At 44.3% G+C, this 14,491-nt stretch overlaps 1 protein-coding gene across 2 annotated transcripts in view; it reads right to left on the bottom strand.

The window, feature by feature from the left end:
* Positions 1 to 7,801: 7,801 nt before the first annotated feature.
* Positions 7,802 to 14,491, bottom strand: part of CDH20 (cadherin 20) — a 119,279-nt gene continuing 112,589 nt past the window's right edge. For both annotated transcript variants that reach the window (XM_065831678.2, XM_071804511.1), the window contains exons 11-12: positions 10,839 to 11,090; positions 7,802 to 9,424 (exon numbers count right to left, since the gene is read on the bottom strand). In XM_065831678.2, the coding sequence (XP_065687750.1) occupies positions 8,925 to 9,424; positions 10,839 to 11,090 (752 nt within the window). In that variant the 3' untranslated portion in view covers positions 7,802 to 8,924. The remainder of the gene's footprint in view (positions 9,425 to 10,838; positions 11,091 to 14,491) is intronic.

Genomic DNA, 14,491 nt, shown 5'->3' with positions numbered 1-14,491 from the left:
TAAACAAGTTTTCTAAACGAAAAGGATGTCCCAAAGTTGAAAGAGTGGAAGAGGTATATGCAGCTGGGGCTCTTTTTCTCTTGCCATTAAAACACCACTTGATTGCTTTGTACCTCTTTCTGTCTTTCCCACCCATGATACTTATGACCTTACAGAATATTTGGTCGAGGTTCTTCAAAACAAAGTGGTCATATTGGGTGGGTTGTCTCCCTTTGACTGCTCCAAAAAGAATCCACTCAAAAAGAAAAACAAGCCCAAACAACTCATTCCTTGTCAGCACCACTGTCTGGAAGAAGAGCTGCTTTTCTCCTTGTAGCTTGGAAACATTTTTCCTGTAAGTTCACGGTAATACATGTTATATCACAGATAGGGAACATGAAGTTTATGAAGCTGTAAAAATTCTTCTGTTCTGAACCACATCCTGGCCTACACAGGGGAAAATAAGTCCATACCTTAAAGAAAAAGAGGATTCTTGCGTTTCTCCATTATAAGTGACTTGAATGGGGTTCAAGTTAAGACAATTTGGGACACTTGGATACCTACCGGGATCCGACTTATCCATGTTTGTTTATCAGGATGAATGCCTGGAAATAATGAGCCTTTAACAATGGGTTCAGCTTCCTGAGTTGCATGATGAGACTGGGAACTTTCAGACTTCCCACAGCAGAGAACTCCCCCTTTGTGATAGATGTTTTCATTATTATTATTTTTTTTTGTTACATGGCACAGAAAGCACTTCTGCCTCTAGTATTAAATGTAGCTCATGCACCTTTCAGAAAAATTATAGGATCACTCATTGTGGGACTGGCCTTATAGATATTAAGATGCTAGCTTGAAAATTCATATTCCCCAAGAGTCCCATTCCTTAATAACAAATGAGGTCTGACAATGGTGTTCAGACAGTGTACTATCTTCTACCTCAGCTCTTAAAAAGAAATCACATGATTTTTAAAGTAGTTGTAAAGTGGCTCTCTTCAACCTCCTCCACCATATTACTCTAATATCTCTAGGGAAATACAGTATCAGCATTGCATTGCTGCTTCTCCTCAGAGCCAGTGATGCAGACGGCCTGGTTTGCCACCTCTGAGGCCAACAGTAAAATATCTTGCATGTCTATGGGAGCAGGATCTCGAGAAGGCTGATACAGGAAAACAAAAATTTTTCACCGAAGCTTTGGTTTTTCAGTGAGACTCCTGAGCCCCTATTGTTTTCTGTGGGGTCATAGCTCTGACTCCACCCCAGGTTCACTGCTGTCCCTGCTCATTTTCCTCTGTCTGTTTAAAGAGGATGCACTGACACAGATTATTACTGCATCACAGTCCAAATGAGAGGCAAATCACTGACCTCTGTGCATGAGAATGAATCCCTTAGGTGATACAGCTGTTTTGTAGCAGTGGCTCTCTTGGAGCACTCTGGTGGCACATGCACTGCTTTGAGAGAGACAGGACACTGCTGAGTGACAGGCAGATATTCTGAGTGCTGGAACAAATTAGAATATCTTGGACATCCTCACTCTCCGTTTCCACCAGCTGCATGTGAAAAGCGTACACTAAGGGCTGTTTCTTGAGCAGGATGCAATGGGCTGCCTCACACCCTGACAGGTAGGAGGAGGGAGAGCGGCAACATATTTAGTTTAAAAATCTATGTATTTCCTCACATGCCATCCTTATTTGTTATTGAACCCACCTTCTCTCCTGGGGAGCAGCAGTCTCTCCTGGATTTGGTCTGACTGATAGCTAAGCTAGCACAAACCAAAGTGATCACATCTGACAGCAACTTAGTGATAAGGTCCTGGCAGTACAAAGTCAACCAGCTCCCTCCCCTCTGAATCTCCTCAACTTTGAACTTGTTCAGGTCAGAACTTATTTTGGAGTCTGTCAGGAACCATTTGAGCCTCTTCTATGTGTCTCATTTCTCTTACTCATGGCCAGGATAGGTAAGATGTGGTACATATGCAGGGCAGACCTCTGGGACCCATCCGTCCCTTTGGTTTGATGGTTTCTGGGAGATGGGGTCAGGAAGCAGGCAATGAAGCAGGTTCTAGTCTGTGCTATAGGATAGTTGCACCAAGCAAAATCCAGGCATAAGCTAGTAAATCATATTTCAAGGTGACCAAAATATAAATTTTGGGTCCTCCAAGGATCTGTGTCACTATTGGTTTTAATGAACAGTCTAAAATTGGATTGTAGGCAGCAAATGTGACAGTGGCATAAAATGACAAAATCAAGAGGGACCTAATAAAACTGGATATATGGGCAGTGCAGCAGCAAATGAAATGCAGTGTTGCAAGAAAATTTAGGCCAGAAACAATGATGTTAACTTTTTTTATTCATTCTTGAGTTCTGCATTTTGCTCTGAAAAGATCCGTGCTGTTGACAGACAGCTTAATGAGAGCTGCTACTCCGAAATCAGATGTGATGACCAATGCAGTATAAGAGATGGCAGGCCATGCAATCTACCTAGATAAGAAAGATATGGGTGGTAGGGAGGGAAGAGGAAAGCATCAGAGACTGCAGTGTTTGCCCGTGGTCTCTCAAAATTAAACGTAGAGCAGAGGACTTGAGAAAGCCATGCCTAGGACCAGACTCTGAACCACATGGATAAATCCCCAGAGACCAGGGCATTAATTGAGACAGAAACACCTCAAGAGGGCCATAGCATCATAGAGGCGACCAAGACAGGGGGAATGAATCACTCTTTGTCTAGCTCTGTTGGTTAGAGATAGAGCTTAGATGAGTTTCTTAGACCATACTCTCAATTTTTAAGTGACTGGAATTAGTAAAATAACTTACACCCTCTGTTATTTTTTCCTCAGAACCATTTATTTTCAGCCACAGCTGAGACTAGAGGTTTGTTCCTGTATGGCAAGTCCTTTTGTTTTTTCCTGAGAACTGGCAGCTGTGGAAAAAAAATGTCATCAGAAGAACAAAATGAAATTAATAGTGTTAAAATCCCTATGCACTCATACCAACATTGGAGTACAGAGAGACTAGAGAGATTGGGAGATGCACAATCCAGGAGGGTCCTACAGATCATTGATGATAATTTCTTGACACAGATGGTGGAGGAGCCAACAAAGAGAGATGTGCTGCTGGATCTTGTCCTAACAAACCAAGAAGAACTGGTTTGAGATGTGAGGGCTGGGGGCAGCCTTGGTTGCAGCGATCATGAGATGGTGGAGTTCAGGATCCTGTGTGGAGGAAGCAGGACAATAAATAAGACTAAAATGATGGACTTTAACAGGCCAAACTTTGGCCTCTTCAAGGTCCTGCTTGGAAGAATCCCATGGGCTAAGGCTCTAGAAGGTAGGGGGGTCCAAGAAAGCTGGCTAATATTCAAACAGCACTTCCTTCAGGCTCAAGACCAATGCATCCCTATGAGCAAGAAATCAGCTAAAGGGAGCAAGAGGCCAGCATGGATGAGTAAGGAACTCCAGTCAAAACTCAGGTGGAAGAACGATGTTTATGTAATGTGGAAAAAAGGGACAAACCTCCTGGGAGGAATATAAGGTGGCTGTTAGACTATGCAGGGATGGGGTGAGGAAGGCCAAGCTTCACTTGGAGTTAAATCTGTCCAGAGATGTCAAGGACAACAAAAAGAGCTTCTTTGAGTATATCGTCAGCAAAAGGAAGGTCAGGGAAAATGCAGGCCCGCTGCTGAATGAGGAGAGTGCCCTGGTGATGGATGATACAGAGAAGGCAGAGTTACCGAATGCCTTCTTTGCTTCCGTCTTTACTGCTAAGACTAGCCCTCAGGAATCCCAGAACTCAGAGGTAGGAAACTCTGGCAAAAGGAAGACTTCCCTTGGTTGAGGAGGATCAGGATAGAGATCATTGAGACAAACTGGACATCCACAAATCCATGGGCTCCCATGGGATGCACCCATGAGTGCTGAGGGAGTTGGCAGATGTAATAAGCCACTTTCCGTCTTCTTTGAAAAGTCGTGGAGAACAGGAGAGGTGCCTGAGGACTGGAGGAAAGCCAGCGTCACTCCAGTCTTCAAAAAGGGCAAGAAGGATGGCTAAGGAAACTACAGGTCAGTCAGCCTCACCTCCATCCCTGGAAAGGTGACGTAACAGCTCATTCTGGATGTCATCTACAAGCATGTAGAGGAAAAGAAGGTTATCAGGAATAGTGAGCATGGGTTCACCAATGGGAAATCATGTTTGACCAACCTGATTGCCTTCTGTGATGATATGACTGGCTGGGTAGACAAGGGGAGAGCATTGGATGCTCTCTACCTTAACTTCAGCAAGGCTTTTGACACTGTCCCTCACAACCTCCTCATAGGAAAGCTCAGGAAGCGTGGCCTGGATGAATGCATGGTGAGATGGACTGAAAGCTGGCTGGATGGCAGAACTCAGAGGGTTGTGATCCATGTTGCAGAGTGCACTTGAAGGCCTGTAGTTAGTGGGGTTCCCCAGGGGGGAAACTGTATTAGGTCCAGTCCTGTTCAACCTGTTCATCCATGACCTGGAGGAAGAGACTGAGTGCACCCTCAGCAAGTTTGCTGATGATACCAAACTGGGAGGAAGGGCTGACACACCAGAAGGCTGTGCTGCCATTCAGTGAGACCTGGACAGGCTGGAGGCTTGGGCAGAGAAGAACCAGATGAAATTCAAAAAGGGCAAGTGTAGGGTCCTGCACCTGGGGAGAAATAACCCCAGGCCCCAGCACAAATTAGGGACGGACCTGCTGGAAAGCAGCACTGCAGAGAAGGACTTGGGAGTTCTGGTCGACAACAGGTTGACCATGAGTCAACAATGTGCCCTTGTGGCCAAGAAGGCCAATGGTATCCTGGGTGCATTAAGAAGAGTGTGACCAGCAGGTTGAGGGAGGTTGTCCTGCCCCTCTACTCTGCCACATCTGAAGAACTGCATCCAGTTCTGGGCTCCCCAGTTTAAGAAGGACAATGAATTACTGGAAGGAGTCCAGCAGAGGGCACAAAGATGATTAGGGGCCTAGAACACCTTTCTTATGAGGAAAGACTGAGAGCTGGGTCTGTTCAGCCTGGAGAAGAGAAGGCTGAGAGGGGATCTCATCAATATTTATAAATATCTCAAAGGTAGGTGTTAAGAGGATAGGACAAGACTCTTTTCAGTGGTGCCCAAAGATGATAGGATGAGGGGTAATGGGCACAGCCTGAAACATAGAGGGTTCCATCTGAATATGAGGGAAAAACTTCCCTACTTTGAGGATGACAGAGCATTGGAACAGGCTGCTCAGAGAGATTGTGGAGTCTCCTTCTCTGGAGACATTCAAAACCCACCTGGACACATTCCTGTGTGATCTGCTCTGGGTGAACCTGCTTTAGCAGGTGGGTTGGACTAGATGATCTCCAGAGGTCACTTCCAACCCTAACTATCCTGAAATTCTGTGATTCTGTGATGAGGGCATTTGGGATCTTATCCTTACCTTCTGACATTACTGCCCTTACCTCAGGGCAGTGGGTAGAATGTGAGTCCCACGTAGGACTGGGGCTGTCACTCTGAGTTGTTTGCTTGTGTGACAAAGCCCAGTCCCTCCACCATGGCAGTCTGAGCTCTCCTGCTGTAAGCCACTGGCAGGTTTTATGTAGTGCTGCCATTGTCCACGCACACTGCCAGGCCTGGCCTTGGGGAGCCCTGGGGCAGAAGACTGAGGATCTGCATGTCTGTTTCACTGCCGGCCTGTGACACCATACATTTACTTTATGCTTAGGGTCTTCACCCCTCTTTTGCTTCAGGCCAAGCCTACTGGACTCTGATGTGTCTATAAATGGATCCCTTTTATTTCTCATCAGTAAAAAGAAAGCGTTCTTCAGTTTTGCTTGTGGGAAGGTGATAGATGCAAGTGTTGCTTGTTTGCATAGAGATTTCACAGATTGCAAAAACACTGTCACCTGTTCCATAAAATGTAAAAAAAAAAAAGTGCCAGGCTGCCAAGTGCCTACTAAACACCAGCTGTGTAAGTGTCACAGCATCAAGCTGTCCAACTATCGCCTGTGCTCACAAGCTGGGACAAACCCAAGGCAAATCAGACAGCCTAACAGTGACATGCAGCTTAGGAAGGCGGGTTCAGAGCCCCATTCCCAGCAGGGGAGTGAGTGCAAGCACCTAACAAAAGTGCCTTGGTCCTTCCCCACTGGGTGGTTACACAACCCAGCACGCTGGTCTCAGCTGCTGCACAGCCTGTCTTGCAGATGCCACTGCTGGGGGCTTCTGTGGAGTAAAAGCAGGTCTTGGAGCAGGTTGTCCTGATAAAACCCTCAGTAAATACAGTTGGTATCTTCAAGCTGAAGGCACTATGGTGCTGGACTGCATTTCTACCCCCCTTCCTCCCGCTCTGCCTACAATGGGAGAAGTAAACCTTTGCATTATGAGGCCACAAAGAACTATCCAGAGTTACTGTGGACTGTAACTTAAGGGAGAGACAGTAATGGTCTGAAAATAACAAGCCATAGCTCTATAGAGGGATAAAGTCATCTACATGCATTGCAGGGTTGTATGGCAGCAAGGGATAGTTGCCTTATATTTGCCAGGGCAGGCTTTCAACACTGCATATATTGAAGCAGTGGAAGATTGCCTAGGAAGGTTACAGAGCCTTAACAATTGGGAGTTTCAAGAATAAACAGACATCTGCTTAAAATATATAAAACTGATGGCTAATTCAGACAGGGAAGTGGTGGAATAGCTATCTTCTCTATCTTCCTTCCTACCGTATGTTCTGTGATTCCTGTTGTGCCAGGAGGTGAAGCAGCTCTCAAGAGTGTCTCAACAGCAGTTTTGCGTCTTGTACAACACTTCCTTGATCATGGTGGTTGCAGTTGTCTAGTGTTATAAAATCAATATGATATGTGAGGGTAAGTCTACATGATGAGTAAAAGAATCGCTATCTCGTATTTTTCAGTGCCCTGTCTGCAATGGTGTAAGTCAGGTTCAGGTGGTAAGAACAACCTGTGGCATATTATGTTTGTGAAGGCACATCTTTTCATCATGTCAGATGGGCAAATATTTGAGAAGTCGCTAAAACTTCTTTTTTCCTTGCTAGCTGCCTGGCTTCTCCAGGGGTGCATGACTTCGTATGGCTCTGTGGAAACGAGGCTCCTGTCTAAAACTGGTACAGCCTAAGATTAAGCAAAGCAGACAGCAGTGTTTTGTGCACATTTGCAAAAGAAACTGAGCACAATATGCACATGGTAAAAGTGTGGTAACTGGGTGGTTATGTCTGCGCATCCGCCTTCCGAGCAATTTGAGACGGAGTGAGTCCTCAACCAGAAAGAAACCTACAAATGCCATTTCAGACTGTTCCAGTTTCAGAACCCTTTCGCCATCTTCCATGAAATTTGTGTTAGTGTAATTTCTCTGGCCCTTCCCACTTACACACAATAACAAGATAAGATCCAGGCTCAAAACTTGGATTGCAGAGTAAGAATGACCATAAATGGATATTGCATTTTACCGTCTGTCATGTGTCTGAAGGCATGAGATTCTGTCAGGGTTCTGTAACTCATTTTCATCCTTCTCAGTGCCCCAACTGTAATGTTTCAAAAAAATCAACCAGTGCTTTCTTTTGACCTTAGTATGCTTGGAAGACAGAAGTAGCTAGTCTGGTGGGCTGCACTTGGTCTGAATCACTGCTAAAGACAATGTCCAAGTGAAAAATGATAAAAGAAGTGGACAGTCTCCTTGAAACTGCAAACTGAAGGTTCATCTCCTTGACACAATGCTGATGAACCATTTTTTCTTGTGCTCAAGGCATGTAAAGCCACAGATAAGCACTAACTGCTGTGTGCAAAGTAGTCAATAAATTGTCATCAGACTTTTCCTTCTGTTTAACTTTTATTAAAAGAGGTGCTAAGGTACTGTACTGTATGCAGTACATCATATTTATTACCAAAATTAACAAATATACAAAACTTATACATGTAATTTTCTTACATCCATTTATTGGTCTATAATACTGCATTTGTTCAAGTAGGTTATCTACAGTATGTAAACATCCCTTGGATTGACCTCACACAGATTAGGAAAGCCCATCTAACCCATGTAGTTACCAAATATAGCTTTTTCATTTTTTTAAAATTTATTTGGCTTTCATTGGTAGAATCTAATCTTCACATTTGGCACATGGAAGAGACATCTACAGTGCAAAAGAGGCAGATTTTCTGGTTTTGTTCTGAGCAATTTAGTGGAGTCATGGTTTTAAAGAGCCCAGAATAAATTTACACAAACTTGATAGGAGATGGATTAGTGTTAATGCCAATGACTCATAGATCAGCCATTAAACTAGAGCAGAAATTCAAAGTCTCTTCCCCAGTCCTCTCAGCCAGGTGGAAAAAAACCCTTGACCTTGTTTCTAAAGGATTAAAAAAGGACTCTGTTAGCAACAGAGAGAGGAGGTTTAGTTTACAAAGAGCCCTCTGAGACTCTGGTTTCAATTTTCTGCTTTGTGGGATTTTTTTTTTCCCTTGTTAGCAAGCAATATATTTTCCTTTTCAATGGAGGAAAAATAACTGTTGGGGAAGAACTTTTCTGTGCTGTCAATTTCTCAGTGAGTCGGAGATTACAGTTGGAGTTTATAGGTCTTTGAAACCAGGTGTATAGAGCTCAGTAAGCTGCCGTGTAAAAGGGAGAGAGACATGGAGAGAGAGGAAGAGAGCAATGTCTTTATATTACAGGTGTGTAACTTTCCAATTTTGCTGTAAAAAACAGGGAAAAAAACTTTCTTCCTTCTACTTCTCACTGTTTCAAAGATGTGACTTAATTTAACCAAGTAAAGCTGATCCAGAGAGACCTTCATTCGTACTCTTCTTCCCATCCTCATCCAAGCACCGTATTGCTATTTTTTTAAGAGGTCTCACCCATGTCCATGGAAGCATTTGATGAGAATGGACCTAACCGGACACCATTTCATGTGGAAACCCCTCTGCTTTTCCTCCTCCGTTACCACAGAGCCCCGCTGCTGTCCGTGGCACCGTACATCTCCGCCAGCTTTTTGAAACGCGGCCCCCAGTCCGTCAGGTAGTCGTAGCTCTGGTCTGAGTCTGTTGTCACCGACTGTAGGGAGCTGAGCGACTCTGCCACTGAGCCATTCCCTTCAAACATGTATGTCTGGAGGGAGTCGAAGGGAGGTGCCCACAGGTCCATGTCAGCTTCATACAGCTTGGCGAGCACGTAGCTGTGGACATTGTTGTCCATGACGCATGCCTGAGGCACGTATCGGGAGAGGCTCTCTATTTCAGGCAGCATGTCCTGCCGGTTTTTCACCACCAGCTGGGCCTCCCGTGGGTTCCACATGGCGGCGATATCGAAGGCCTCCGTGTCCTCTTCCCCGCCGCCCTCATCGTCGTATCGGACGATGTTCTCGTGGATGTTCTCCTCCTCGTCAATGATGTACGGCTGCTTCCGTTGACGCCGCATGGAGAGGATGAGGAGCACCAGCACTGCAGAAGACAACCAAGACATGGTCAGTGAGGAGACAGATCTCACAAGGCCTTCAGACTCTCTGCTGCCCTATTTTTGCCTCGGTGAGCACAGCTAGCCCCTTGGATTTAAAGAGCTGTGGTGTTTAGAGGCGGAGGGGTATAGAAATCCCGCACCACCTCAGTCAAAATTAGTAGCTTGAGATCCTGTTAATCTGTCCCTTTTCTCACCTCAATTCTTAGCTCTTGGTGACACTTTGAATAAGTATATCCAGCGGTGCTTGCAATGCACTGTAGCTACACTTGAGCTACTTCTAAGCTAGCCAGATTGAGTGTCAGTAAAAGTGGCACACAGCTCCATAGAGACATTTTTTTTTCCCTGCTGTGTAGCTGCATTTTGCAGCCTCCTTTGGGGATGCCGCTTGGGTTGGGCATTGCATGTGACATAGATGGATGGTGCCAAGGCACCATGGTGACGTGTGTGCCTACACAGCAAAATGCAGAGCTGACCCTTTAGTTTGCTCCAAAGCATTTTTCTGTTTGTCTGCAAGGCACTGCCATGGTCTGGGTAGACCTATCATCAGTTACTCTGTGCTAAGAGGATGCAGGGTGAGAAGTGGTCACACAGGCACCAGAGCCCTTTTCTATTGAAAATCTGCTATCACCTAGTGACTGTATTTCCGGGGCTAGAACTCAGCAGAGGTTTTGAATGCTGAAATTCTAAACTGAGGTATCTAGGCTCCTTTGAAGAGCCAGAATTGAAGCTCTTTTAAATTTTTTTTCCTGTCTCTTACTCCATGGCTTCTCAAACTGGGTCCTCTGAAATTTCGGGGAATGTGTGTTTTGAAATAATATCTCATGAGTTGAGACAATGAATGAGGTAACTGAAGCTCTTTTGATACCAATAACCAACAGAGGATATAGAAGGTCTGGGCAAGGAAAAGATGAAGTTTATTTGTAGAGACAGAACTAATTAAAGGTGCTCAGCCCCTTTATAGCAGCACAAGCATCATTTAAATGTAGTTCCTCAAGGAGAAAAATGGCGGTGGGGATATGCCCTGCCAGAAGACAAGAGGTGGAATTGGGCTTACCACTCCCATTTCCTGTGGGAGCATATGATCAGAAACTGCTCAGGTTGAGAAAGAAAACTGTCCCCAGCCACAGCTCTCAATAGTTCCACCTGGCATACCCCTTCCAGGAAAGCAGGGCCATAGCAGACACCCTGGCACGTTGGGCATCTGGCAGAAATATGTGCAGGCTGTAGGTTTGCCCCATTCCTACACCCCAGAGTCTGAAGCCATACGCAACTGACTACACCACCTGGTCCCTGATTTGACCGTTTAAGTATGTGTATATCTGCATAGAATATATACATTGATGTGTGTGTGTGTGTGGTTGTGTCCTTCACCCTCCCAAGAAGAAGGCAAGGGTGTACCTAGCAGGACGAAGATGCAGGCAAGGATGGCAATGAGTGCCCCTCTGCTCAGGCTGACAGGGAGGACGTAGGCCTCCGCATTGCAGGACATCACCAAGCCGTCGTCATCGCAGCTGCACACGTGCACAGTCAGTGTGCCTGTGCTGCTCAGCACGGGGCGGCCGTTGTCGCTGATCAGGATGGGGAGGTAAAAGGTGTTCTGCTCGTGTTGTCTGAAGCCAGAGCGCCTGGTCAAAATCCATGCTGTATTGTCTAAGGGTAGAAAATAAATAGAGAGAAGAGCTTATATGCAAAGCAAATATGTCCAGCAGAGAAAGAAGGTTAAAAAAATCAGCCCTAGACCCACATCCATTTGTCTTCTGTCTTTTTTTCATTGGATTTTTTTTTTTCCTTTTTAAGTCAGTTTGTCACTAATCAGCATTTTACCTCTGCCTCTCGCCTTCCAGAATCTTCTCAGACATTAGCTCCAAGCCTGCAAGGCAGACACACCTCAGGAGTTGCCTTTACCCCTTCTGACATAAAGTACCCCAAGCAAACTCACAGCCTTCAGATTGAGCTAAAACAGCTTTCAGAAGGCAAGACAGAAACAAACAGTTGAAGGCAACCTGTTGTCCCTGTTTGCTCATGCTCAGCAGCTTTTCCAGACCTCACTCTTAAACATTGCCACCATTTTGGAGATATATAACTCCTGTGGATGTGTTAAGATACCCTTTATGTTTTTTGATACATGCCATGGTCATCTGCTTGAGGCAACAAGAAGACTAAGGAAAAAAATCAGCTTTATATCCTAAAACAGCAGTGAGTTGAAAATTTGCAACTGAACATTCTTCAGGAAAATACATGCAATTTCATTGGCACTTCTGCCATTAAAATAAATCAGAAAGCTTCATGTCATCACTGTCAGAATTATTATGCTTTGATTTGACCATTCTGCTTCATTTAGTATGACTGGCTGTTTTTTATAAGAACTTAAATCAAAATGAATCAAAATTATGCCACTGAAAAAAACAGTAAGAATGACCTAACAGCCAGTTGCTGTTGGTCATTTCAAGGGAAATTCCTACCTTTGGAGATTTTTCCTTCATATGTAGCATTTTTTTTTTTAATGTCGGAATTTCCCAGTGTCATTTGAATTCCTCTCTACCCAGTCCCTCAAATTCTTCAGACTGCGCACCAAGCTTACTAATCAAAAAGAAATTCGATTCAGGAATTTGTTATTCTCAATTGTCATCTGAGGAATTCCAAGGCAAAATCTTTGGACATCAGTGATGATTTTGTCAGTGCTGAGTTTCGAGCTTTTTGACTTCAGAGACTTTTCGAAAGTGTAAGACTGAATGTCTCCAATGTGAACTGGGCCAGCAGGGAGTCTAAAGAAACCCACAGGAAAATTAGTCCTTCTTACAAACATTTCTGCAAATCTTGGGCCAGCAATGATAAATGGGGAACACATATACTTTTTCTCTTTGGCAGACCTACAAGCCCTGACCCTGTGTAGTGATGCTGTGGGATTTTTGGGAGATGAGCTTCATGTAGTTTCTTTTACTACTTAGTTTTGTTTCCTGTTCCCTTGGCTCAAAAGAGGTCGCAGCCTTGTCATCTTCATCTCTAGGTTGTTACTAATGTACATTTGTTATGCTTGGAAATGCAGGATGCAAATCGACTGTTCCCAGGTGCATTGGCACAGTGGAGCTGCTGCCTGGAAATGGCAAGAAACCTTCTGATCGCAAGCAGACTGTGAAAAGACCCAAATTACCAACAAGGGATTGTTCCATTTCTTTATTATTTCCTTGTCAATTCACTGCTAAAATTTAAATCTTGGGTGATTTTCTTCAGTGCAGAGACTCAGGCTGCATGCAGGTAAATCAGCTGTATTATCTGCTGTAGTCTGAACATCAGAAATGATATGATGGCTTTTAGGAGTGAAATACAGACTATTATATACAGCCAGATATGGAATATATCCAAACTCAAGCTAGACTTGCCCGCTACCTGCTAGACTTAAATTATGCTCCAAGTTCCATATTTTGTGCTGCAAATCTTATGGCATCAGACAGTACTGGTGCACTTAAGTGTTGAGATGTCGGCTCTGCTGTTCATGAGATTAGTTTGAATTCGCGACATGCTTTTTAAAGGTACCTCAGGGTCTTTTATTTCTTGCACGTCAATGACATTTCAAGCTTATATTCTGAAAGTGTAAAATTCTGAAGTGTGTGTGCATGCCTGTACGTGAATATTGGGTGACATCGTAGTGATTTAAAACATGTGAGCCCAAGAACTAAAGTTTTGAGGATAAAACACCTGGTACAAGACGAAATCCCAGAAGTTGCTTAAAACTGAGTACATGTCAGCGTTCACTGATGTCACCGCCCTCTGATATGCCATGGAGCTCTGAGTATGTGCAGCACGTGTGGACAGACTGTTAATTTTCCAGGGTGTGTCTCAAAACCCAGCAGAGAGCAGCACCCTGCCTCTCCTGTGGCTCCTGGGTGAGGGGTGCATTGCGGACAGGAGCCCTCGCCTCCTGCAAACCTCCTCTCCTGGGGCACCCCAAGTGCTTTCTCTCCCTCAGGCTGTTTATGTACCCTCAAATATGTGCTCCCCAGCTATTAATATCACAACTTTTCATCACTGGGCCTGAGAAAAAGAGTGCACCCTAAAGAGCAGAAAATGGCAAAGTGCCTGAATTTATGCTGTGTCAATGAAAACATCTGAGTCATCTTAACAGTGTAGTAATTTGGTTGCGTTTCTCTTTTATGGATGAAACACCCAGTCTCTTTCAACTGACTTACAATAGAAGTCACAAATTCTATCCAGGTGACAGAAAACCTTCATTTTATGTAAAATTGCTCTTCGTGAGGGAGAAAGACTTCATTATTCTGAGCTGGTCATACTTTGCCAGTAAAAGAAATCACAGGCAGTGAACCTGACTGAAGCTGTGCCAAATGAGTTAGTGACAGATCTCAAGTGTTTTTAAACATGTTTTTTTTTTTCAAGCCAAACCCAAGTTTCTATAAGCAAATACTGAAAGATATGTTTGTACATATACATATTTTTGCTGTGATGTGCTGACCATATCACCCAGGTCTGAAATGTTTTTTGTGATAAGTGACTATTGGCATTGCATTTCATCCCTTTTAATTTGTTTTGGTTTGTACTAGGCAGACATCCAAATCATCCCTAAAGAATCACTCTACCTGTTACTCTGCAACTGCAAAATGTTGGTGCCAAAGCTTGTTGTGTGACTCATCAAAAGCCAATGTGATTTGATGTGCTACTGCAGTGCAAAGGACATGCTGGAACGTGATGCAGCATAGCAGAAAGTGGAATACAAAATTATTTTCCAAATTTGATATCTGCTAAACCACAGCCATCAAGAGAAGAGGGCTTGTGAGGACATGAAAGCCCCATTATGTTGAAAAAAAAAAACCAAGCATGATAAGAATGCACAATATTTTTGCATCACAGATTCCAGTGCAGCATCTTTGGCTCACAGTGGGCTGGATGGTAGCACTTAGCTGCGGTACTGAGCAGAGATACTGAAAAGTGCAGCATGGCGGGACCCCCGCCTGTGTGATCAGCAGCAGGAGGTTCCAGCTGTACTTCCCCTGGGATGCAGGCTGGTGTATTCATGTGGTTGTGAGAGCAAACCATGG

This window comes from Patagioenas fasciata, chromosome 2 (genome assembly GCF_037038585.1).
Source record: "Patagioenas fasciata isolate bPatFas1 chromosome 2, bPatFas1.hap1, whole genome shotgun sequence".
NCBI classification, from domain to species: domain Eukaryota; kingdom Metazoa; phylum Chordata; class Aves; order Columbiformes; family Columbidae; genus Patagioenas; species Patagioenas fasciata.
This window is presented reverse-complemented; position numbering and strand designations above follow the sequence as displayed.